Source organism: Littorina saxatilis, linkage group LG1 (genome assembly GCF_037325665.1).
Source record: "Littorina saxatilis isolate snail1 linkage group LG1, US_GU_Lsax_2.0, whole genome shotgun sequence".
Lineage (NCBI taxonomy): Eukaryota > Metazoa > Mollusca > Gastropoda > Littorinimorpha > Littorinidae > Littorina > Littorina saxatilis.
This window is the reverse complement of record NC_090245.1, coordinates 20893508-20918244: the sequence shown is the minus strand read 5'-3', so window position 1 is coordinate 20918244 and position 24737 is coordinate 20893508. Positions and strand designations below refer to the sequence as shown.

Sequence of the window (24737 nt, the reverse complement as noted above, 5' to 3'; positions counted from 1 at the left end):
CTTCGTTTTAACTTTCTGAGCGTGTTTTTAATCCAAACATATCATATCTATATGTTTTTGGAATCAGGAACCGACGAGGAATAAGATGAAAGTGTTTTTAAATTAATTTCGAAAATTTAATTTTGATCATAATTTTTATATTTTTAATTTTGAGAGCTTGTTTTTAATCCAAATATAACATATTTATATGTTTTTGGAATCAGAAAATGATGAGGAATAAGATGAACGTAAATTTGGATCGTTTTATAAAAAAAATATTTTTTTTACAATTTTCAGATTTTTAATGACCAAAGTCCTTAATTAATTTTTCAGCCACCAAGCTGAAATGCAATACCGAAGTCCGGCCTTCGTCGAAGATTGCTTGGCCAAAATTTCAATCAATTTGATTGAAAAATGAGGGTGTGGCAGTGCCGCCTCAACTTTTACAAAAAGCCGAATATGACGTCATCAAAGGTATTTATCGAAAAAAAGAAAAAATTCCCAGAAACTCTCATGTAAAATTTCATAAAGATCGGTCCAGTAGTTTGGTCTGAATCGCTCTACACACACACACGCACAGACAGACAGACAGACACACACACACACACACACACACACACACACACACACACACACACACACACACACACACACACACACACACACACACACACACACACACACACATATACACCACGACCCTCGTCTCGATTCCCCCTCTATGTTAAAACATTTAGTCAAAACTTGACTAAATGTAAAAAAGAAAAAGAAAAAAAAGAATGGTTAGTTAATGGGATGGGACGAGTAATTGCAGACAAAACGTTGTGAATGTTTCGTTTGTCTATAATCAAACGTTTCATTAACTAACTTTTTTTTTTTTTACATTTTTGTATTCAAAATATTTGATTTTACCGTGACGACCAACATTTAGTGCTTGACACAGTGTTATCGCTGATGTCCTTTTCTGATTGTTCTTGAGACGGACAGTCAGTGTCAGTTAGAAACATATTTTTGGTCCTTTTTTCCCAGCTCTCAGAAAGTACGTATTATGCGCGTGATGTTACTTATAATATGAGCTGATAAGACATAACAGTTGGGGAAACTCATTTGAACTGATCCGGCTCATTAAGCACATTATGGAATAATTTTTTATATTTTTTATTTAATGATAATTGTAATACTGCCCGTCCTGACACACGTATTGGAAGCAGAAAAATATGTATGAGTTTATTTTGAGTTAATTATGGTTGATACTTGTGAAGAGTTGTGTCTTGTTGTCATTGTTGTCTTTGTTTGTTGCTGATGTAGTTTTCCTATTTCATGTAACCCTAGGTTTAAAAAAAAAATACATGTTGCCTTGCCTTGGCTCAGTGTATCACCAACATCTACATGGTTGCCATTACTCAGTGAGACGAACAAACTGTTGAGCCGCTGACAATGGAGATTCTAATGTGTGCATAGCTCATTTGAGACCCTCTGGTACTTTTAATGTCCCCCTTTATTTCAAAAACTGTGCACTCAGTTTTAGCTCTGTATTCCTCTCAACACCGATTCAAGACAATCAGACCACCGTTAACTGATGATTTTGCGAGTGAAATATTGGTTGCGGCGTGGATGCTCATCATTTCTTCAGGAATGATTACCACTGACTAACAGCAGACTGTTCGCCAGTCTTCGCCAAGGCCTCACAGCCTCAGTGAATATATACCAAAAAATCAGCATCAAATTCCTTTCCAACGCATATAGGTTTGTTTAAACGTTTTTCTTTTAAAGAAATGAAATAAAATAAAATAAAATCAGCATCAAATTCCTTTCCAACACATAATAGCTTCACACGTTCACTGACTCGACGTGGTTACGCAGGTGTGACTGACCTAGTCCGTGCGTCAGATAGAGGTAAGGCCGGTTTGCTGTGAAATGTAGTGGTCTGTCTCATGACTTAATTAATATGCTTTCAAGAAAAATTACTTCATTTGAAAAAGGGTAAACGTACTCAGTAATATAAGCGATTTATCGAAAAATACAAGCCTCTGACTGACACAAGCCTCTGACGGATCCAGATCAAGACAGTGCTGGAAAACAAATAAGAAAGAAAAACAAGTGCCAGTGTACCTCACATGATCTATACGTCTTTGCCGTTTCATTGAGATGAGGTAGCATTCATATTCTTACACAGGGGTGAAAAAAATATTCCCAAGCGGGGAATCGAACCCCGGCCGTCGCGGTGAGAGCGCGAAATCCTAACCACTAGACCACTTGGGAAGTTACGACGTATGTGAAAGAGTAGCAATATAAAGCTGAATGTGAATAACTTGGCAGGGAGTACTCTTTATAACATACAGTTGTTTGTAAAAAGTCAATATGTTTCCTTAATGTGCGTATATCAGACTATGAACATATAGCATTAAATCTCAAAGTTTGCGACTAAACAGTGTTACTGACTAAGTGTTTGACCTTCTTCTTGATGACAGTATCATTCCAACGACAGTTTTTTGATTTCCCTCAGAAAACACAGAATACTCCCTGCGCAAGATGGCGATTTCCAGCTAAATGCGGCAGAAATCGAAGCGAGGACCGATTCTGTTCATTTTGGAAAGTTTCTGCACTGGCTAGGTGTGCAAACTGATCATTCTATTCATTCGTCATAGACTTCCTACAGCTGCAAGATGTCGGATCCGTGGGATGAAATCCAGACGGTCAAGGACCGAAAGAATAACCTGCGAGCGAAAATGATGCAGCGCAAGAAAGAACGGGAAGGTTTGGTCGCAGAACTGATGGGTGGCGGCGACGCAAGCACAAGCGCTGCCTCTTCTTCTCCAAACACGAGTGGTACACTGCCCTCAACATCTTCAGGTAAGCTTATGTCTGATTACAACTCATTATCTGAGTGATTGGAATAAGCCATTCACGTGTGATTCGGTATGCATCGTTCTGGGTTATGTGGACACTTAGTACTATGACTTTAGGATCAGCAAGTGCAAGCTTTTTGAACTACAGTCGCCTCAGGCATTCAATAAAAACAAACGTAGTCCATTAAAAGTACCATAACTTTCTTATTTTCCAACCACTTGATTAAAAATTGTGTACAAGAACTGAAGAAGGCCACAGACATGGATACCTTACCTGTAGACTGTGTAGTCCTTCATAAATATTGAAAATAAGGTGAGATGTTGCGATGGTAACAACTCAGCGGCCATCTTGGAAAGGGAGGTAATATTGTAAACACGGGTCTGAACACTGCCACCATGACATTGACAGCGTGCACCACCCCGATTACTTCCAGTACCACGACCGGTACTGGTGTTTGGTTTCAGGGTCACACTCACTTTTTAGATCTGGCTCATTCGGCACACTGGGATCTGAGTCGTCGTCATCTTTATGCTCGTTTTGACTGTCACTGTCGAGCGCAATCTCGCGGAGGACATCTTGGACTGCAAGTCTTCCTCTTCTTTTTATTCCCTGGAGGACTGGGTTCTTGCGAACATCTCAGAGTCCTGCGGTTGAGTCACTGTTACTGAGAGTGGCTAGCTCCGGCAAACAGGGAGATTAAAAAGGAGTCGACAAAGATGAGTCATTTCTGCGCTTCAATCTACAAAACAAAAAACCACGCGCTCATATTCAGTCAAAACATGTGCCGTAAATCTGCAAGCAACAGCAACGGCCTCAGCAATGAACACATGGATCGGGTAGCGAGATTTCAGACCAGAGCAGAGTTACAGTACAATTCCGTCATTAGGTGCTGAGTGACGCATTTTGCTACCGAAAAATTTGGTATCCGTCATCCGTCCAGTGTTTTTGTCAGATAGTCAAATCTCAAGACTGGACTGTTTGAAAATGGTAGCATTACCATTGCCTTGCTTATATGCTTTTATTGTTTTAACCTTGTGTTCTGTGTGTTTGTTTGACTTTGACACTTGTCACTTCCATCAGAGTAAAAAAAAGGGTGACATCGTTTCAGATGCTGTGAATCCAAATGTTTCCACAACTCCAAAATCAGCAGATGGCAGTGTTTTACACAGTGCAACTCCAGTAATCAGAGATGGTTCAGCTTTGCCTACACCCTCCACAGAAGTGAAAATCGACCCAGAAGTTGAGAAAAAGTTGCTCCTGGTTTTGTGCGATATCACCTTGGACATTCCGTCTGATGCCAGTGTAATTGCAGAGCACACCTCGCAGGCACTAGGCAGGGAGGTGGAACTGACAGTGGTAGAAGCGTTGTTGAAGAAGTTTGCCTCAGACTCTATGATCAGGTTTGTTTGTTTGTGTGTGTGTTTTTTCCTCTAACACAGATCTGTTAGACAATCAACAGGTGGCGTCTCCATATTCTTGTCTCCTGGTCTGTATCACTCTCTGACAGTGACACACCGACACACACACATGATATGACAGACTGCCTGATAATATTATGCAAATAGAAACTGACATGCATACATAGATCTACATCACATGTGCAAATAGAAACTGACATGCATACATAGATACATCACATGTGCAATTAGAAACTGACATGCATAAATAGATACATCACATGTGCTTTGCTGTTTTGACATTGAAATTACAGATCTGTGTCTTCTGTTTTTGTTTCAGTCTAATTCCCAAGGAGATTGATGGCAAAACTCATCTGACAGTCATCTCGTTGGATATTTCAAAGGTAAAACCAGACCTGGGAACCCATACGATTTCGCTGTATTTTGTACGCATGATTGTCTAGAATACGATCAGTATGATCAGTGGAAAAAAATATGACGAGAAAAAACCTACACTACTTTTCTTCACAAGCGCATCCCGAAGCCAATCCAGTGTTTTGACACATGATTACATTTATTGTCAGTAAACATGGAAAGAAGCATTTCTTTTAAATGTTTGGTAAAATTCAATAACGATGTGCCGGACGCGTGTGAAGCATGTTTGAATCATGGATGTTCAAATGCTGTGTGCAGTGCTAACGCTCATTTTTCTGAAAATACACCATGTTTGTTTGAGAATGCTGCAAGTGCAAAACAGGGGTTCCCTGGTCTGTAAGACTAAGAGTACAGAAATTTGCGATTGGTTTAGATCTAGATTAATCATACGATTTGCCATCAAACATGTTTCTCAGTTTGTAATGACTACTTTGCTCATGATCTATTGCTTTTACAGTGGTATGTTATTTTTAAGTCATAGCATGATATGCCACTGCGCTTAGAACTGTACCCACAGATTACGCGCGATATAAACCTCATATTGATTGATTGATGCCACTGCGGATAATCCTGTATATATGTCTGCTCAATTTGGATACACACAGATTGTCACAGGTGAGGTCACCACAGGACAATTTAGGCATTGCTTTATATAATTTCTGACATTAATTAACAGGGGTGGGACTTTTCCGCGAATCCACGGATTTCCGCGGACACAACTTACGAATTCCGCTGGGGTAATCTATTTTTCCGCGTCTCATTTCATCACAGTATCTATAACTTGTTGACTGAGTGATATGGAGAGAAGTGAAGATGGAACAGAACACTGGAGGCTTGAGAGTTAAATTGTGCTGACTGAAAACTCCTGATAAATAATAGTCATGTTGAGCTTCAATGCATTGGGCGTCATTTGGATCATACTATTGCCAGTATTAGATTATGGATACATGGTTCATTACGTAAACATGCACCATTACAATGTTACAATTGTTGTGTGAAAGTGTGTTTTTTGTTTGGTTGGGGTTGGGTTTTTTTTTGGGGGGGGGGGGGGGGTGGAGGGGGTAAGGAGAATTTCTTTTTTACCTGATCCAAACGAGTTGAATTTTAGGCGTAGAATGCACCAGATTGCACAGATTTTAATGTACCATTTAAAAACAATTCGGGGGAGCATGCCCCCCGAACCCCCCTAGAAAAAAGGGATTTCCTCGTTTTTCATCACAAGAGAGTCCCACCCCTGATTAAGGTTAAAACAAATTCTTTCTACATTCTTTTGTATGCTTTATTGAATTTGTAAATGATAATCAGTACATAATTATATTTTTTACAGTTGGCGGAAATGTCAGATGAAAAGTCAAAAAAGCGTGCACACGAGAGGTAAGTCAAACTAACCACTGGTAAAATGGCATGTTGTGCTTTTGGCTATAATGAATTGTACACAAAAAATGGTTCTTCGATTAAGATTGTTTTTAAAGTTCTGTAAACTGAACAATTTCAAAGTTGGGATTGTGTTTTACTTTTCCTTGTCTCTCCATGCCTCAAAGTTGTGCCAAAGCCGAGTGGGATAGACTGCAGCACTAGCTTGCTGTTTTGAATAATATTTGTAAGCTTCTCTAAGTCCTCAAGGTACTGTACTTTTACATAGGAAGGTGGAGAAAGGAGAACTTACTGGTTTAGTCATGAAATAGGGATGAGAATGGAACATTACCTGAAAGGAGGGAAAGGGGTTTATCTACTCTTCTTCTTCTGCGTTCCCGTTGCCATGCTATACTGTCAAGGTCGTTGACGTGACGAAGTTTGCAGTTCGCCGCAGGGACTCCGCTGGGCCCCACAGTTTCTCCTGTAGGTCGACCATCTCTGGTCAGAATTCACTTCTCAGGGGTTAATAACTTTCACAATAAGAAAAATGTTAAGATTTGCATAGACTTCAAGTGCATGTGGTGTCCGAAGTCTGAAACAGTGGAACCCCCATTTTAAGACCCCCCAATTTAAGACTCCCTCGCTTTAAGACCCTGCTTTTTGAGATTTTGAGCTCATAACCTCTGTAAATGTACCCCCATGGGCGGGGATGTAGCTCAGTCGGTAGCGCACTGGATTTGTGTCCAGTTGGCCGCTGTCAGCGTGAGTTCGTCCCCACGTTCGGCGAGAGATTTATTTCTCAGAGTCAACTTTGTGTGCAGACTCTCCTCTGTGTCCGAACACCCCCATGTGTACACGCAAGCACAAGACCAAGTGCGCACGAAAAAGATCCTGTAATCCATGTCAGAGTTCGGTGGGTTATAGAAACACGAAAATACCTAGCATGCTTCCTCCGAAAATGGCGTATGGCTGCCTAAATGGCGGGGTAAAAAACGGTCATACACGTAAAATTCCACTTGTGCAAAAAACACGAGTGTACGTGGGAGTTTCAGCCCACGAACGCAGAAGAAGAAGAAGTACCCCCATTATAAGACTCCCTCCTTTTTTAGGGACCCGATTTTATCAATTTTTGGAGGTCTTATGTGGGGGTGTTACACGACACTTGAGATTGCCACAAGTTCTCAAATGTCGTATAGTTGTGTTCTTTTATTCGACGTCGCCCGTCTTCGCAGCAGCAGAAAACAACTCGTCAAATTGAGTTCGAGGATTTATTCAGCATTCAATACATACAACTGCACAACGTAGCAGATCTCAAAGTAGAAGCTTTTTTTGCGCTTGTCGTTCTTCACGCTCACGCTGCGCTTGTCTTTCTTCACGCTGCGCTTGTCTTTCTTCACGCTGCGCCAGGAGTCGTGTCTGGGACTCGACGAACTCCGTCAACTGCTTGCCTTTTAGTCCCAGTTCAATTCCTTTTCCCCAGAACTCAGCCATTCTGGTCTTTTCCGGTGCGTTCGTCTGTATTCTTTCACAGCCCCGAACGTAGACGAATGTAGTCTTCTAAAAGAACACAGTCTCTACTGCACCTCCGATGCTTCTCTCGTCGCTGTTCACCTTCGTAGACGCAGGCTGCCACCCTCCTCGTCTAACGTGACGGCGCACTCTGCTCACGATACGTACACGACGTACCTCAGTCGTATTTCGTAGTATTAATGCACTAGCTCCGCGACGAAGTCCGTCTCGTCCAAACGGCAGCTAACCTCTGTAATCCCGATACACTCCGGCGTCGCTCACCGTACCGAGCTGCGGCGATTACCAAACTCTTCACCAGTCACACCGAATCCACGGTTCCGTAGTCTCAATACTGATCCCTCAGGATACACCCGATTGATGGCTACCTCCTGTGACTGTCTTGACACTAGTCCTTGTTGCTGGAAAACCCTTGGCGTTAAACGTAGATCCTTGGCTTGGCCCCCAATTGTTACATGACACTTGAGATTGCCACAAGTTCTCAAATGTCGTATAGTTGTGTTCTTTTATTCTACGTCGCCCGTCTTCGCAGCAGCAGAAAACAACTCGTCAAATTGAGTTCGAGGACTTATTCAGCATTCAATACATACAACTGCACAACGTAGCAGATCTCAAAGTAGAAGCTTTTTTTACATACAAATCGCACTGGCATATATAGTAAATACTCAATCTCGAGAATATTCCAGACCGAACATGATACAACTACATTATACGAGCCGTGCATGGACTAAACTAGCGACATTCTCTATGACGTACATCAAAAGCGCCGACGCACTTAATCCGAACGAACGCCACGAACTCACGACTAAAACAGCATGGTAAACAACTTGTTTTGACAGGACTAGAAAGTTCACCTGCATTCTCGTCCAAGCATAAATATTGTGTTTACAAAATATAATATCGGTACTTTCCCACAAAGTACAAATAAGTCAACTACATGCAACACACAAAACTGAACCAAAGCTCAGCAACGGTAGCGTTTCCTAACAGGGGGGTTCCACTGTATGACTGTTTCATGTCGACAGTGATGATAAAGATGGAGCAGGACCTCCCAGCAAGACAGCCAAGCCTGCAAAAATGGATGACATTGAGGTTAGTGCTGCTATCATCTTTGTTTCATTTTTGTGCCAAATATTATGCATGTCTGATGTAAGATGTTGCTGTAAAACCGTTTCCTAGAAATCCAATATGGTGGCTGTTTCCATAGCAACGGCAGTATGTGTTCATTAGTATTTAAAATTTTTCCATTTATTTGTATAAGTCTCTTCAATAACTACCCAGAAAACTAGGTTATTCCATGTATTCTCCAAGTTTAATTTTACTGCCGCTCATTGCCTTAAAGGCATATGTACGCGCTCCCGTGTTTACAAAGTGTAGTTTGCCCATAATCGATGTCAAACGCACCATAAGACCATGTAATGACGATATGTCGCCATGCGCGGACCATATACATGCATTACAGCTTGTTTTAGAGTCTCAAAAACTTTGGATGTAAACAAAGACGCAGAGTTATTTCCCTTGCGTCAACGCTACCTCTGTTGGCAAATCTATAAATAGGACGATCCAGATCAAAATGAAAATTAACATATCTCAACATTGAAGGGGTCCTAGACCACAATATTTTGCAGGGAACTTAATTTAGCATGTCTCCAGCTGTTGGTAAAGCAATTAGCGTGTATTGTCAGCGAGTACATATGGCTTTAAGTGCATACCGTCTCATTTCAGAGCTTGCTGTCCATGCAGTCCACAAAAGAAAGGGAAGAGAAGCAAACCAATGAAGAAATTCTGGAGCTTCTAAGCAAAACCACTGCCAAGGTAGAGTTCAGAGGCTTTGTTCTTATTTGAGGAAATATTTCAAATTTTCTTGCTCTGAATCATAATGAAATTCATGGGATTCTATTTTGTTATTTTGTGTGGTAGTAATTTTGCCTGCAATTTTTCGTTGACCTTCAAGCTGTGTAAAACTAAGGGAAATATTTTTAAAGAGGTGTAGGTTATACCAGAATGGTTTGTTGAAAATTTATTGAGAGAAATTGTCCTGAAACAGTGGAAGAATTTGCTGACTATGCTGAAAGAGATCTAGTGTCTCAAGTTTGTCCGAAATTTATTGAGAGAAACTTTGCTGAAACAGCTAAAGAAAGTTTCTGACTATGCTGAAAAAGAGCCTTCCGGTGTATAATTTTGATTAATATTTTCTTTCTTTTGCAGGAAAAGTATCTGAATGAAAAATTCCAAACACGTGGAGGTGAGCATTTCGCACAAATAACATACACAACAAAGTCAGTTATTCGCTGCGATTGCTGGTTTTGACTGGTCGACCAGGTGTTATTGTATCGGGATGATACTGCTCGATGTACACTATAGTGGGGCTCAACTCTTCCACAACGCTTAAAAATCCTGACAGAGTTATTTCCGGAAAATGTCTATTTGGTAACAATAACATCTCCCCCTTGATGACTAAGAACAGACATTTTGGTAACATCTGTCAGCTTCCCAAGAAAAGACTGATAACATCTCTCTGCTGCCAAGAAAAGACAATTTGGTCTCTGGTCTGTGTTGGTCACTGCATGTTTAAACAAAATAAGTGTTGCTGTGCTTAAAACTCTTTTTCACACAAACTTTTTGTTGCTGCAATCTTTGTTTTGGGAGAACTATATATCCAGTGTTATAATTTCTTTGATGCATGTCATTTTGTGTTGCGTTGTTTCGTCATGGTTTTTTTTATCAGCTGTTCATTTGAACCTTGTTTTGCTTTATTTTGTCATATGTTTACAAGCTATTCCTTTGAACCAGTGATACAAGGTTTTGCCAAATGGTTGATGTTCAGGAGCTCAGCTGAAGGAGTTCTGTCCCTATGGTGTGAAGGAGGAGTGCAGAAAGTACTTTGACGGCGCTCCATGCAGCAAACTCCACTTCAGGAAAATCATACAGAAACATACAGATGGTAGGTGAAGCTGAATTGTGTTTGTATGTATGTATGTATGTATATTACAGTGGAACCCCCCTCTCAAGACCTCCAAGAATCTGAGAAAATCAGGTCTTAACAAGTGGTCGCGTAAGGCGAAAATACAACATTTAGTCAAGCTCAGTCGAACTCACAGAATGAAACTGAACGCATTGCATTTTTTCCGCAAGACCGTACACTCGTAGCATCGTCTGTCCACCGCTCGTGGCAAAGGCAGTGAAATTAACAATCCAGAAAAGCGCGGTAGCGGTTGCGCTGAGGAGGATAGCACGCTTTTCTATATCTCTATTCTTTTTAACTCTCTGAACGTGTTTTTAATCCAAACATATCATATCTATATGTTTTTGGAATCAGGAATGGACAAGGAATAAGATGAAATTGTTTTTAAATCGATTTCGGAAATTTTATTTTAATCATAATTTTTATATTTTTAATTTTCAGAGGTTGTTTTTAATCCGAATATAACATATTTATATGTTTTTGGAATCAGAAAATGATAAAGAATACGATAAACGTAATTTTGAATCGTTTTATAAAAAAATAATTTTAATTACAATTCAGATATTTAATGAAGAAAAGTCATTAATTAATTATTAAGCCTCCAAGCTGAAATGCAATACCAAAGTCCGGCCTTCGTCGAAGATTGCTTGGCCAAAATTTCAATCAATTTTATTGAAGAATGGGGGTGTGACAGTGCCGCCTCAACTTTTACAAAATGCCGGATATGACGTCATCAAAGACATTTATCGAAAAAATGAAAAAACTGTCTGGGGATATCATACCCAGGAACTCTCATGAAAAATTTCATAAAAATCGGTCTAGTAGTTTACTCTGAATCACTCTACACACAGACACACACACATACACCACGACCCTCGTCTCGATTCCCCCTCTATGTTAAAACATTTAGTCAAAACTTGACTCAATGTAAAAAGGAGGGGGTCTTAGAATGGAGGTACATTTACAGAGGGTATGAACACAAAGTCGGACAAAACAGGGTCTTAAACTGTATTTATAGTTGAATCCCCCTCTTACGATCTCCAAGAATCTGAGAAAATCAGGTCTTAAAAAGGAGGGGGTCTTATAATGGAGGTAAATTTACAGAGGTAATGTAGAGAAACTGAGAAAGTAAGTTCTTAAAGGGGGGAGTCTTAAAACAGAGGTTTTAACTGTAAATCAAACCCAGAGTTAGTACATGTATGCTGCAAACACTGACAAAAAGAGCTGTGAGTTATTGATCAGTGTATGTGGTTTTTCATGTCAATCAACTACCAAGAGAGCCTTTAATTTGAACAGTTTGCCCTATCTCCACACAGCAACAGAGCGTACAGAATATGCCTCATCTGTTTTGTGGTAGGGCACTCTTAAAGCAGGGTTATAGTTCTTGGCATAGTCATGAACCTGTGAGTGTGAGGGAAATAAGTGATTTTAAATTTTAGAAAGTATTTTGTTCCTTTTCTTGTATGTTCTGATCTATTTTCAGTGACAAATAATACTCAGAGACGGTTACCTTTACCTTATGAGATTCTTCTTGATGTTAACCCACATGTTGACTGATGTTTCTGTCACAGAATCCTTGGGTGACTGCTCTTTCCTCAACACCTGTTTTCACATGGACACGTGCAAGGTGGGTGGACGCTTTTCATTTTTTCATTTCATTTTTTCATTTTCATTACTTTATTGTCCCATCGCTGGGAAATTCGGGTCGCTTCCTCCCAGTGGAAAGCTAGCAGCAACGGAGTCGCGCTACCCAGGTGTCTGCGTGTTTAGGTGTATTCAGCCACCTGCACTTATGGCAGAATGACCAAGGTCTTTTACGTGCCATTGTGATGACACGGGGGTGGGACATGGCTTCCGTCTCTGGGTCTGCACATAAAGTTGACCCGTGTCCGTCCCGGCCCGAATTCGAACCTGCGACCTTCCGATCACAAGTCCAGTGCTCTACCATCTGAGCTACCGGGCTGTAGTGGAACTCCTTTTCAAGACCCTAAAAAAATCTGAAAAAAATCAGGTCTTAAATGTCAAAAGGGGGGAGTATTTAAATGGAGGTAAATTCACAGAGGTTATGAACAAAAAAATTGAAGAAGCAAGGTCTTAAAAGGCGAGAAATCTTAAATCAGGGGTCTTGAAATGGGGTTTCCTAGTAGTAGTACTACAAACAAGAACAATTTAGCTGCTACAAATATTTTCTTTGGAGTATACATCTTTTGACTTTTCTACTTGCTAGCAAAATTGATCAGCTTTACTTTAGCTACGTAAGAGATGTTTGTCTGATACCACTTGGTGTCAGCAAATCGTTCCAGTGCATTGTGCTTAATGTAAAACAAAGATATAAATGAAATAAAAACAGATAGACTGGTAACGTTCCCAAATTCTGGATAAAAAAAACCAAGCATGATAAGTTATTGTAACAAATTATTGTGTCAAAAAGTAAACGATCCAATCACTTGCCATTCTTGTTTTTTTTATTCTAAACAGAGATGGTCATGTGAAGCATGTTTCTTATCAGTTATACCAGCAAGTAAAGTAAACAGTGCTACTTAAGCAATAGATCTGATGAACAATGAATCTAATGGCTGTTTGAAAATTCGTCGAGATCTAAGACTAATGCATTATATCTAATGCCTATGTTGCAGTATGTGCATTATGAAGTAGAGACGGTGACAAAGAGCGACGAGACAGCGCTGATGAAGAAGGAAGCTACGCTGGCACAGCAGGCGTCACAAGCATCACATGGAGATTCCTCCATCACCATGTTTCCTCCACAGGTGAGAGACGAGCTCGGTGCATGGTGTATGTGATCAGTGTTTACCTTGGCTGTTTCAACGATCCCAACAGTTTTCAGAGATAATCATGCGTAAATACACTTTTTTTGTCAATCTAAGAGTGTTTAAGGGCAGACCGGGTAGGCAAAATGAGTTATTTTTGGTCTCATACACCTTTTTGGGGTTGTTGCATTTTTCACACCTTTGAACATCCTGGAATGCATTCAATAATCTGCTTTTGTCATTTTAGACATGTATTCATGTAAATAAAACCATTTTCAAACCGATGTTTTGTTGTTTTTGTCTGTGTTTTATCAAAAAAATCGAAAAAATGGTCAACTTTGGATACTCCGTGCTGGTAAATGTGCGCACATGACATGACCCTTCGCTGTTCAAACTGTGTGGAAATTTCCGTTCTTCAAGATGACGTCATCACCGTTGGGGAATTTCCGTTGACATAGGCACAAAGAGAGAGAATCCGTTCCAACCGAAACCCCGGAATTAATATATGCAAATATATGTAGGTCAAAGGCATTTGGCGCAAGCGCAGTAGACAACTTATCAGTCCCCCGGTGTCAACAAATCCATGACGTTTTCACCGATTCAGCAGCATTTTTCAAAGTTTTGAGCTGCGGAGAACAACCCTAACATTGGAAATGTTCGGCATAGTGGCAAGAAATATCAGAGAAAGATGAACCAGCAGCAGCGAACAGTAGAAGGAAGTAACAACACTCCGAAATGAACCAACATGATCGTATTTGAGCAGACGACATTCTAAGATTCTTGACTCGACGAGGTGGGTTTTGCTTCTTTCTCTTTTCGATCTTGTTTGTTTGACAACGTGATTTATTGCACATCGTTATGTTGTTGTTGTTGTAAGAATGTGTTAGGGTTTGCAGGTAAATGATAAACAGTTTGTGTCTGAAGTATTTTGCGGGTTTCTTGATCCAATTCACTGACCATGCCGCCGCCGCACACCCCCCCCCCCCTCCCTCCCTCGATCATCTCTGTGATATCGTGATCGTCTTCACAACCCCTATTTTATTGTTCTTCGCTGGCCAGTCCTTGAGAGCTTACTATGGTGTAACATGTCATCAGTATTCTTTGTCTGGGGTCAAACTGAGAAGCAGCATCTGAGCGATGTACGACTGACACAGTTTCTGTTTCTGGTCATTGACCGTAGGAAAATAAGTACCCTACTAGAGAGCGTTCTCTAATTCTAAAGGATTGGTTTACACCAGCATGGCTGACCAACCTATCATTGACAGCAATATTGTTGTCAAATCTTTTCCATTAACTAAGGAATAAAAAAAATAGATCCAATTTACTTCACCAAAGAAAAAAAAAAGAGTTAAACTAAAGGACTGGGGATGCAACTCATGAATCAAAAGCATAAAGATCACCTGCAAACAGTGCTAGGTTTAGGAAATCTGAAAATGTATACACACACACAGAACACACACACACAAAACAGACAACAGACAAGAAACAAGCAAATACATAGCAAGTGTGATGAAATAAATTAATTTTAAAAGAAAAATATGAAAAGAAAGAAAGAAAGAAAGAAAGAAAATAATTCAGCTAGTTTCAGTATTAGTTCCTGTGTGTATGTGATTGTGTGGTTACTCAAATCCCATAGTAAACTTGACATGTACATTTTGTGATAGGGGCCAATTAATGAATGTCTTTTGTGTGTGTGTGTGTGTTCGTCAACCGACATATGTGGGTACGAGCCGCTGAGGTGGTTGTAAGAAAACCCGCCTGGTTCAGTGGTTGGGGGCTGATTGGGATTTCTGATTTACCAGCCTCGCCAAAAAGTTGAGGTACACCCCATGTAACATGGTCATTTGCAAAATAAAGTACAAGCACTTGTTGACGTTTATATTGAGTCTTAAAATTTGCAGCTTATAACAAACAAAAACCATGGACAGTTGTATCAAATATTAAATCAGTGTTTGTGTATTTATTAGGTTGGAGCAAGGGGAGAGCCAGTCCTCCTGTGGTGGCAGCGAGGAGAAAGATTGACCTGATGGAAAAGTTTGCTAAACAGGAACTACCCTCTTCCACAGCAGAAACATCAGCTTTGCCATCTTCTGACCAACCATAAGAAGATACAGATATTTTGCCATCTTCTGACCCATCACAAGCAGATATGGATACTGGTACTGTGCAACGTCACTCCGCTGACATGTGTTGGGCTTTTGTCAACATTGATCAGCTCAATCTATTGCTGAAAGGTTTATATCCTGTACTGAATGCTTGTCTGATAGCAGTCTGATTATGAAAGAAGGTGATGCATCAGCCCAAGGATTTGCACAGGCCCTGCATCTGGAGTGCATATGAGTGTCCATTCAAGTCTGCAGTTGTTTACTCTTCTCCCGGTGTTTGCAACGCTTCGGGTGGTAAAGTTGCATTTTAAATAATCCGCGTATGACCAAGTTGGTACATGGAAAGGGACATTCAGCTTTACAGAAATTTGCTGCAGTGTTAGGATTGAGCACAGAAATACTGTAATTAAAATGTTGCAACTTTTGAATGGCTTGATAGTTTTGTTCCATTTGTGTATATATATAATTATGTAATGTTGTTGATGTTGAAGCATCATTTCTATGCAATGGAATAAGAAATCAGTGCATCCGTTGGGTTTTTATGAGTCTGACAGTTTGGTTCTGATCAATATTTTCATATCAGCACAAACACAGATAATTGACTTTTTTAATGTTTTCATATAATTTTTTTTTAAATAAAAAAAATCTGATAATTTGATTATCAAATCATTTCCCCTTCATAGTTAAAGTGTTATTCTGGTTAAAAAAAAAAACACCCCATTAATTCAAGCTCTACTGTGGTACTAGTTTACCGGGGTACTAGTGAGACTCTTTTACATGCTGTTTTCTCTACATGTAATTTGAGACAAAATGTGGTAATTAAAATGTAACTTTTGAATGGCAAGATGGATTTGTTCCAATTTTGTATATGTTGTTTATGATTTGTGAAGCACCATTTCTGTGCATGGAATAAGAATACAGTGGATTCCTTGTGTTTTTATGAGTCCGACAGTTTCGTTTTGATTCATATCTGCACTAACATAGATGAGTTTTCAAATGATTTTTTAAAAAAAGTCTGGATAATTTGATCGTCAAATCATTTCCCCATCATAGTAAAGTGGTTATTCTTATAAAAACATATCAATTCAGGCTGCACTGTGCTACTAGTTTGAGGTACTGGTTGGAATCTTTCAAATGCTGTTTTCTCTGAATGTAATTTTCAGACAAACATCTGTAATTAAAATGTTGCAACTTTTGAATGGCTTGATGGATTTGTTTCATTTTTGTTTATGTTGTTTATGATTTGTAAAGCGTCAGTTTTGTGTATGGAATAAGAGTTAAGTGCATTGGTTGGGTTTTTATGAGTCTGACAGTTTGGTTCTGATTCATGTTTTCATATCGGTACAAACAAAGATGGCTGTTTTCATATGATGTATATAAAAAAAATCCTAATAATTTGATTGTCAAATCCTTTTCCCTACATAGTAAAGTGGTCATTCTGATAAAAACATATGAATTCAGGGTGCACTGTGCTACTGGTTTTTTTATGTACTGGTTCAAATCTTTAAAATGCTGTTTTCTCTGAATGTAATTTTCAGACAAAATGCTACAATTAAAATGTTGCAACTTTTGAAAGGCTTGATGGATTTGTTCAGTTTTTGTATATGTTGTTTATGAGTTGTACAGCATCAGTTCTGTGTATGGAATAAGAGTTCAGTGCATTGGTTGGGTTTTTATGAGTCTGACAGTTAGGATTTCATGTATTTTTCTTATCAAAACTGAACCGGTAACTGAAAATCCTAAATTAAAATAATATATTGCTTAGAAATGCTTTTCGATACACAGAATTATTAAACACACACATATTGCTGCAAAGAAGAAAAATTGGATCAAAACATGCACTGGTTCACAAACTGCAACATTTTAAAAAAAGCACATTTTATAACGTTTTTCTCACATTTTGGTGAATAAAACCCCCAAAAATTGCTTTTCACTCAAAATTTAAAATGGTTTCCCTTAATTAGGTTATTCTGCTTGCAAAAATCAAACAAGCAGCAAGCTGTTTCCAAAATAAAAAAAAAAAGTGCTTGCCTACCCTGTCCCCCCTTAAAACATGAAATAGCCCATTTTTTATATCAATGTTGCAGACATCAAACCCTCCCCCAAGTAGGCTTTTTCATTTTCCCCAAAAGAATGTGGCCACCTTAATGGCGCACTAAACAAACCGATCATAGATGTAAAGGTCAGCTTGTAAAAGTTTTGTGTCTGTGGGAGTTGTGGCCAACAAATTCCAATAAAATAAGTTCCAGATATGAGATTTTGACATAAATGTACTCTCAGTTACTAGGCTGCAGCTCCCATGGGCAGGCGTTGGTTTTTCTGTGTATGGACGTTTCTTCCCTGCCATATAGGCAGTCATACTCTGTTTTTCATGGGAACATAAATTTATGACTTTATGTAAATTTCGAAGCCCCAGTTGAATGGTTTTTGTAAGTCAAAATCAACACTTAAAAAGTATGTATAACCCACAACTATGCAAAGCAATCCAAATCTCCCTGATTTTGCGGATTTCCACAAAAGCAAACAAAACAAAACATGTATAAAAAAAAAACTACACGATGAGAGGGAAAAATAGTGGGTTTTTTTTTAACATTTTTACATGCACAATATATCTTTCATCAGAGGGGTTAAATTCATATTTACAAGGCCAAAATGCTTCAGTTTCTGGAGGGCTCTTTCCCTGGACCCCGTCCTGGGACCTACACAGCCCCCTGGAACCCCAGCGTTATTCATTTCCTTGAAACTAATGCTTCCTTGAATGGATTGCCTCTTTGCTCACTGTTATTTATTTCGGTGAAAATGAAGATTTCAGAATCCAACATCTGAACTTGTCGTTTGCGTTTTAGTATATCCAATGTGACCTGCGATCGTTCGACATGTCGGTGTTGGGCAAGTGTGCGGTGGTGATGGCAGACCCGCCCTGGGACATTCACATGGAGCTTCCCTACGGCACGATGGGAGATGACGAGATGAGACGGCTGGATCTTCCTAGTCTGCAGGACGAAGGATTCATCTTCCTGTGGGTCACTGGGAGGTCGGTGACTTCTATTTGTGGTTGTGCTGGTGTTGGTGTATGTGGAGAGAGGAAAAGGAGAGAGAGTATTTGTAACACTTTCGCAATCACACCTTCAGTCTGACAGCACCCTTTTCATCACAAGTAAGATGCAAATTGGTTCATTTTCCATGTCTGTGTAGAGCTGACAGACAGACAGGTGAACACACACAGACATGGGAAAAAACACACACACACACACACACGAATGTACAGAATGACAAAACTCCCTATACTATTATTTTATGCCTCAGTTTTATCAGTACTTTTCCCTTATTCTCCTCTCATTATCTTCATAATTCACATGACTGATTAATTTCTTATTCACTATTTACAGGGCTATGGAGCTTGGACGGGAATGCTTGGATACATGGGGGTGAGCAATTGAATACTGAGAAGTTAATGATTCATCAACAGTTGTCATTTGTACCCGTAAAACCAGTGTTGGTTGAGTTGGAAACAAGAGCACATCATTATATCCCAGTCGAGACAAAAAAGGTCTGTGATGAGGCCAAAGGTGTTCTGCAAGTTGCTTTCAGTTTTAACAAAAAGAGAGGGGGATTTTTTTGCTATAATAATAATAATAATAATAATAATGGACATTTGCTATAGCGCATAATCATATATATGCTCAATGCGCTTTACATATTAATTTTTGCCGTGTGAGATGGAATTTTTTTTACACAATATATCACGCATTCACATCGGCCAGCAAACCTCAAGCCTATTAGGGCGAGCATTCACCTTTCACTGCCTTTATTCCAAGTCACAAGGGTATTTGGTGGACATTTTTTTTATCTATGCCTATACAATTTTGCCAGGAAAGACCCTTTTGTCAATCGTGGGATCTTTAACGTGCACACCCCAATGTAGTGTGCTATGTTAATGTAAAGTTCAGGGTAACTAACTCGGGGTGTAAAGATAGTTACCAGTAACACTTTTGTTGATCTATTTTTGCGTGTATTTGGTTTTGTTTATTAATTGACATGTTCCGATGTCTAAGTTATCATCAAGTTCAGGAGAGGTCTGGGGATATGTTGACTGTGGCATTGTTTTCAGATACAAGCGGTGTGATGAAATCATCTGGGTGAAGACCAACCAGCTTCAGAGAATCATCCGCACAGGACGCACAGGTCACTGGCTGAACCACGGCAAGGAGCATTGTCTGGTCAGTACTTGATGCAGTTGTCCTTTTTACATTTAGTCAAGTTTTGACTAAATGTTTTAACGTAGAGGGGGGAATCGAGACGAGGGTGTGGTGTATGTGTGTGTGTCTGTGCGTGTGTGTGTGTGTGTGTGTGTGTGTGTGTGTGTGTGTAGAGCGATTCAGACCAAACTACTGGACCGATCTTTATGAAATTTGATATGAGAGTTCCTGGGTATGATATCCCCATACGTTTTTTTCATTTTTTTGATAAATGTCTTTGATGACGTCATATCCGGCTTTTCGTGAAAGTTGAGGCGGCACTGTCACGCTCTCATTTTTCAACCAAATTGGTTGAAATTTTGGTCAAGTAATCTTCGACGAAGCCCAAACTTCGGTATTGCATTTCAGCTTGGTGGCTTTAAAATTAATTGATGACTTTGGTCATTAAAAATCGGAAAATTGTAAAAAAAAACAAAAAATGTATAAAACGATTCAAATTTACGTTCATCTTATTTTCCATTATTTTCTAATTCCAAAAACATATAAATATGTTATATTTGGATTAAAAACAATCTCTGAAAATTAAATACATAAACATTATTATCAAAATTAAATTGTCGAAATCAATTTAAAAACACTTTCATCTTATTCCTTGTCGGTTCCTGATTCCAAAAACATATAGATATGATATGTTTGGATTAAAAACACGCCCAGAAAGTTAAAACGAAGAGAGGTACAGAAAAGCGTGCTATCCTTCTTAGCGCAACTACTACCCCGCTCTTCTTGTCAATTTCACTGCCTTTGCCGTGAGCGGTGGACTGACGATGCTACGTTCAGTTTCATTCTGTGAGTTCGACAGCTACTTGACTAAATGTTGTATTTTCGCCTTACGCGACTTGTTAGTGCTTAAGTTCCTGGAGGTGTACAATTCAGAAGGGAGATCTTCAGAACTTGCAAGGATCATATTAAGCAGTGTCAGTTCACATTTTCACTTTCTTGAACAAAGTAGGTTTTCTATCCTTTCAGATCCTTTTTTCCGATCTCCCAGGTAACTTATGTGCAGAACCGGCATGGTTGGCCTAGTGGTAAGGCGTCCGCCCCGTGACCGGGAGGTCGTGGGTTCGAACCCCGGCCGGGTCATACCTAAGACTTTAAAAAATGGCAATCTAGTGGCTGCTCCGCCTGGCGTCTGGCATTATGGGGTTAGTGCTAGGACTGGTTGGTCCGGTGTCAGAATAATGTGACTGGGTGAGACACGAAGCCTGTGCTGCGACTTCTGTCTTGTGTGTGGCGCACGTTATATGTCAAAGCAGCACCGCCCTGATATGGCCCTTCGTGGTCGGCTGGGCGTTAAGCAAACAAACAAACAAACGAACTTATGTGCAGACCTGCTAGTGCCTTATCCCCCTTCGTGTGTACATGCAAGCACAAGACCAAGTGCGCACGGAAAAGATCCTGTAATCCATGTCAGAGTTTGGTGGGTTATATAAACACTAAAATACCTAGCATGCTTCCCCCGAAATTGGCGTATGCTGCCGGAATGGCGAGGTAAAAAAGGTCATACACGTAAAAACCCACTCATGCAAAAACATGAGTGATGGAGGGAGTTACAGCCCATGAACAAAGAAGAAGAAGATCCTTGTGAGCGGTAGTACTGTAGTTAAAGTTGTAGCGTGCTGGGTTTGTAACCCGTTGGTTTGCTACCATTCTTGGTTTGAGGCCAATGTGTGGCGTGGGATGTCTCTTTCATTTCCCAGTCACCGTTCAGTGAAGACTCGAAGCGGACAGAATCATACCAACCTTGTGTGTAAATGCCTTCAAAAGGACTGATGCGTGGGTTGGTGACTGCACTGTCTGTGTGATAGTAAGATGGAACACATGAAAGATAACCTCATAATCTGGTAGACCACAACAAAACACACACACAAAATCACATTGGAGAAATCTTGCTTCATACTCCCTCCTTTGTAAGACCTGATTTTCCCACATTTTTAGAAGTCTTAAAAGGGGGGTTCCACTGTATTGGCCTAATCTTAAGGAGTGTTTCGTGTGTGGTGTGTGTGTGCAGGTCGGTGTGAAGGGGAACCCTAAAGGTGTGAACAAAGGTCTGGACTGTGACGTCATAGTGGCTGAGGTGAGTCCATCCATAATCTCTTTGCTGATGCTGTTGTTTAATTCTTTGTTCACAGATGCAATATTGATGCTTACTCAAGCTAAAACAAAGCAAATGCGAACCATCTCTGATCAGCTGTCGTATGCCTCTGTCTGTTAAAGGCACACTCCTTCCTGTTTGGCTCTCCGTGTCAGATCTGGCCCGCTAGTTACATAGGATAATACCATCTTCCACTTGGTCACATACCAAAAATAAACAGCCTGGGTTCTCTATGTGCAGTTTGTTTATGAATAATTTTGCAAAGTCACTGGTGGCCTTTTGAGAAATTAATTCATCAAAAAAATCTAACTCATGGCAGAAAGCAGTCGGGGTGTTAATTTTTTATATGTGTCCGAGTGGAGTGATGGTTTTCTCCCATGTAAAAGCCTGGCCATATCTAGCTGTGTAGTATTTATTTTGAACGTTTGTTTTACATGTGATTTCCGTTGACAGGTAAGAGCCACTAGCCACAAACCGGATGAGATCTACGGCATCATTGAGCGACTGTCTCCTGGCACGCGTAAAGTGGAACTGTTTGGTCGCCCACACAACGTTCAACCCAACTGGTAAGTGACTGCAGAGCAAAGCAAGCTAGGTACTAAGTGCTGTTATTAAAGCAAGCTGGGCACTTGTGCATAGCAATAACACTGTCAATCTTTCCTCTGTGTCATGTCGGTTTAACTGCAGCTAAGGTTAGAGTGCTGGCTGATTGTTTTTTGCTATCAAGTTATTGGTGTTGATTGCAGTCAACAAGAAAAGGGGCTGTAAACCATACTTACTTACTTACACAATAGGTCTTTCCATCAGTCATTCAGGGAAAGGCAACATGTTCATGTTTTGTGTGATTTGTGGTACAACTTCAGCTTTCATGGATAAGTGCTAGTCTTTCGGATGAGACGAAAAACCGAGGTCCCTTCGTGTACACATTGGGGTGTGCACGTTAAAGATCCCACGATTGACAAAAGGGTCTTTCCTGGCAAAAATGTATAGGCATAGATAAAAAATGTCCACCAAATACCCGTGTGACTTGGAATAATAGGCCGTGAAAAGTAAATATTCGCCGTAATGGCTTGAGATTTACTGGCCTATGTGAATGCGTGATATATTGTGTAAAAAATTCCATCTCACACGGCAGAAATTAATATGTAAAGCGCTTAGAGAATGTCAAGCGCTATATAAATCTCCCGTATAAATAAATCAATAAGTGCATATGAGCAACAGCAAAGGCGAGGAGAGTTCACGTTGATCAGAATCCTTCCCCTTCAGCTTTGGCGCCTTGGAACCCCTCACCCCTGTTATTCGTTTCGGTGAGACGAATCTTATGCCGTGAAAACAAGGGGAATATGATTTTTTTTACTCTTGCACCCAAGCAACAATAAAGGAAAGAGAAATTTGTGTTGTTGGTTGTTGTCGTTATTGTTTTCTTTTTGGTTTCGTGTGTGCTTCCCACACTGTGTAGGCTAACCTGAAAGAAATGTCTTTTTTGTAACTTCAGGATCACCCTTGGCAACCAAGTGGAAGGCGTCTGTCTCAAGGATCCCGACATTGTCAAGTTGTTCCGTGAAAAATATCCCGATGGGAACTGCATGAATCCACCTCAAAAGAGGTAACATGGAAAACGCCAGTGTTGGAACAAATCAAAGACTGTATATTTCACCTTCAGGACAAGTGTTCAAATCCAGTGTTGCAGTTTTAGTGCTACGTTGGAAATGTCAGCATTCTACTTGTTTTGTTTGTACATTGATGTGTAAATGTAAATAAATTGCACACAGTAACATTGTGTGTTACAATTGATGTATGTAGTGAAAGAGCTTGCATGTGTGTGTGTGTGTGTGTGTGTGTGTGTGTGTGTGTGAGGTGTGTTTGTGGGTGAGAGGCAAAAAGAAAATGTTGGATAAGGCCAAGAAAAAAAGTCAATGTTTCTGATTTCTGACTCTTTTTTTCCTCCCAACCATAAAATATCAACCTGGTAGTTATACCACTGACTCATCTTACTTTAGTCCAAACCCTAGACAGTGTATGAAGTTTCAAAGCTCTGACTTCAAAAGCCTTCAAGCAAATATAATATGTTTTCAATTTTTGCAAACAAACTTGACCCCGCTGTAACCTAGAAATTGCCTGCTGTGACCTTGGAAATCGACAAGGGTCAACCAGACTCGGTTGATGTCTAGAAGGCATCCAACCCTTGAAGTGTGTGAAGTTTCAAAGATCTAAACAACGTCAACCTATGGAAGAAGGAGCTTCTAATCACCCGGAGCGTCAGCGGCCTGTCCATGCCTGGGTTGCTCTGTCACCGCCTTGACGGCAGGAAGGGTCAGACAGAAGCTGGCTAGATCACAGGGTAGGCCATCCGTGTTGGAGCATAGATATCCCTTGACAGGATCGCAACTCCGCGCGTGCGCCAGCGCTGGCCCTGTTTCGAACTCCCGTCTGCGGCTGCGAGAGGTTTTGACAGTATCTTTACTTCCGGTGCAGTCGTTCAACACATGGAGAAGAAGGAGAATTTCGAAGGGGAGGTGGAGTTTGTGGCTGAGGTAAGTGAAAAGTAAACAAAGCAATACAAAAAGATCATTACTGATGATTGAAATGAGTCATGTGAATCAACAATAAAGATTGATTGTGGACGGCACGTCATTATTTTTGTTTTTAATACTTGAAACGCAAGAGCATCTGACCCACTGGTAAAACCGAAGCTGTGCACACAAGCTGATCAACAGATCGTTTTTCTGCAGAATTCTCGCTCACAGCGGCCACTATTTTAGCTCAGCGAACCGACAAATTTGCAACAGAACAATTTCTGAATGTTAGAAATTCGGCTGTAGATTTATACCCTTTCTATTCCATGGTTGTTGTTGTTTTCAGGGGTGAGACAGAAGCTGGCTAGATCACAGGGTAGGCCATCCGTGTTGGAGGAAGGAAAGTGGGTGCATTCCCTGTAGTTGCATTTACTGTAGGTGTTTTGCCTGCACAGTCGGAATTGGTTATAATGTAACAGTTCATAATG

General features: G+C 40.2%; 1 protein-coding gene, 1 long non-coding RNA gene and 1 other non-coding gene across 3 annotated transcripts; 2 read left to right on the top strand and 1 right to left on the bottom strand.

The window, feature by feature from the left end:
• Positions 1-2169: 2169 nt before the first annotated feature.
• On the bottom strand, positions 2170-2241 carry Trnae-cuc (transfer RNA glutamic acid (anticodon CUC)). Its single transcript has one exon. It is a non-coding gene; the product is annotated as a tRNA-Glu (tRNA).
• Positions 2242-2497: 256 nt separating this feature from the next.
• LOC138964470 (N(6)-adenosine-methyltransferase catalytic subunit METTL3-like) lies at positions 2498-23508 on the top strand. The gene is made up of 16 exons (XM_070336438.1): positions 2498-2832; positions 3938-4229; positions 4567-4630; positions 5989-6035; positions 8570-8636; positions 9270-9359; positions 9753-9789; positions 10372-10488; positions 12081-12136; positions 13146-13277; positions 18229-18416; positions 18772-18810; positions 19494-19602; positions 21650-21715; positions 22187-22299; positions 23229-23508. The coding sequence occupies exons 1-16, from the start codon at positions 2646-2648 to the stop codon at positions 23341-23343; spliced, it is 1719 nt and encodes a 572-aa protein (XP_070192539.1). The 5' UTR covers positions 2498-2645; the 3' UTR covers positions 23344-23508.
• On the top strand, positions 13391-15961 carry LOC138964462 (uncharacterized). The gene is made up of 2 exons (XR_011455112.1): positions 13391-14070; positions 15245-15961. It is a non-coding gene; the product is annotated as an uncharacterized lncRNA (long non-coding RNA).
• Positions 23509-24737: the final 1229 nt, after the last annotated feature.

Coding starts and splice junctions, on each gene's coding strand:
- LOC138964470 (XM_070336438.1), top strand. CDS start 2,646: ATGTCGGATCCGTGGGATGAAATCCAGACGGTCAAGGACCGAAAGAAT. Junction 2,833..3,937: donor ACTGCCCTCAACATCTTCAG/GTAAGCTTATGT, acceptor ACATCGTTTCAG/ATGCTGTGAATCCAAATGTT. Junction 4,631..5,988: donor TCTCGTTGGATATTTCAAAG/GTAAAACCAGAC, acceptor TATTTTTTACAG/TTGGCGGAAATGTCAGATGA.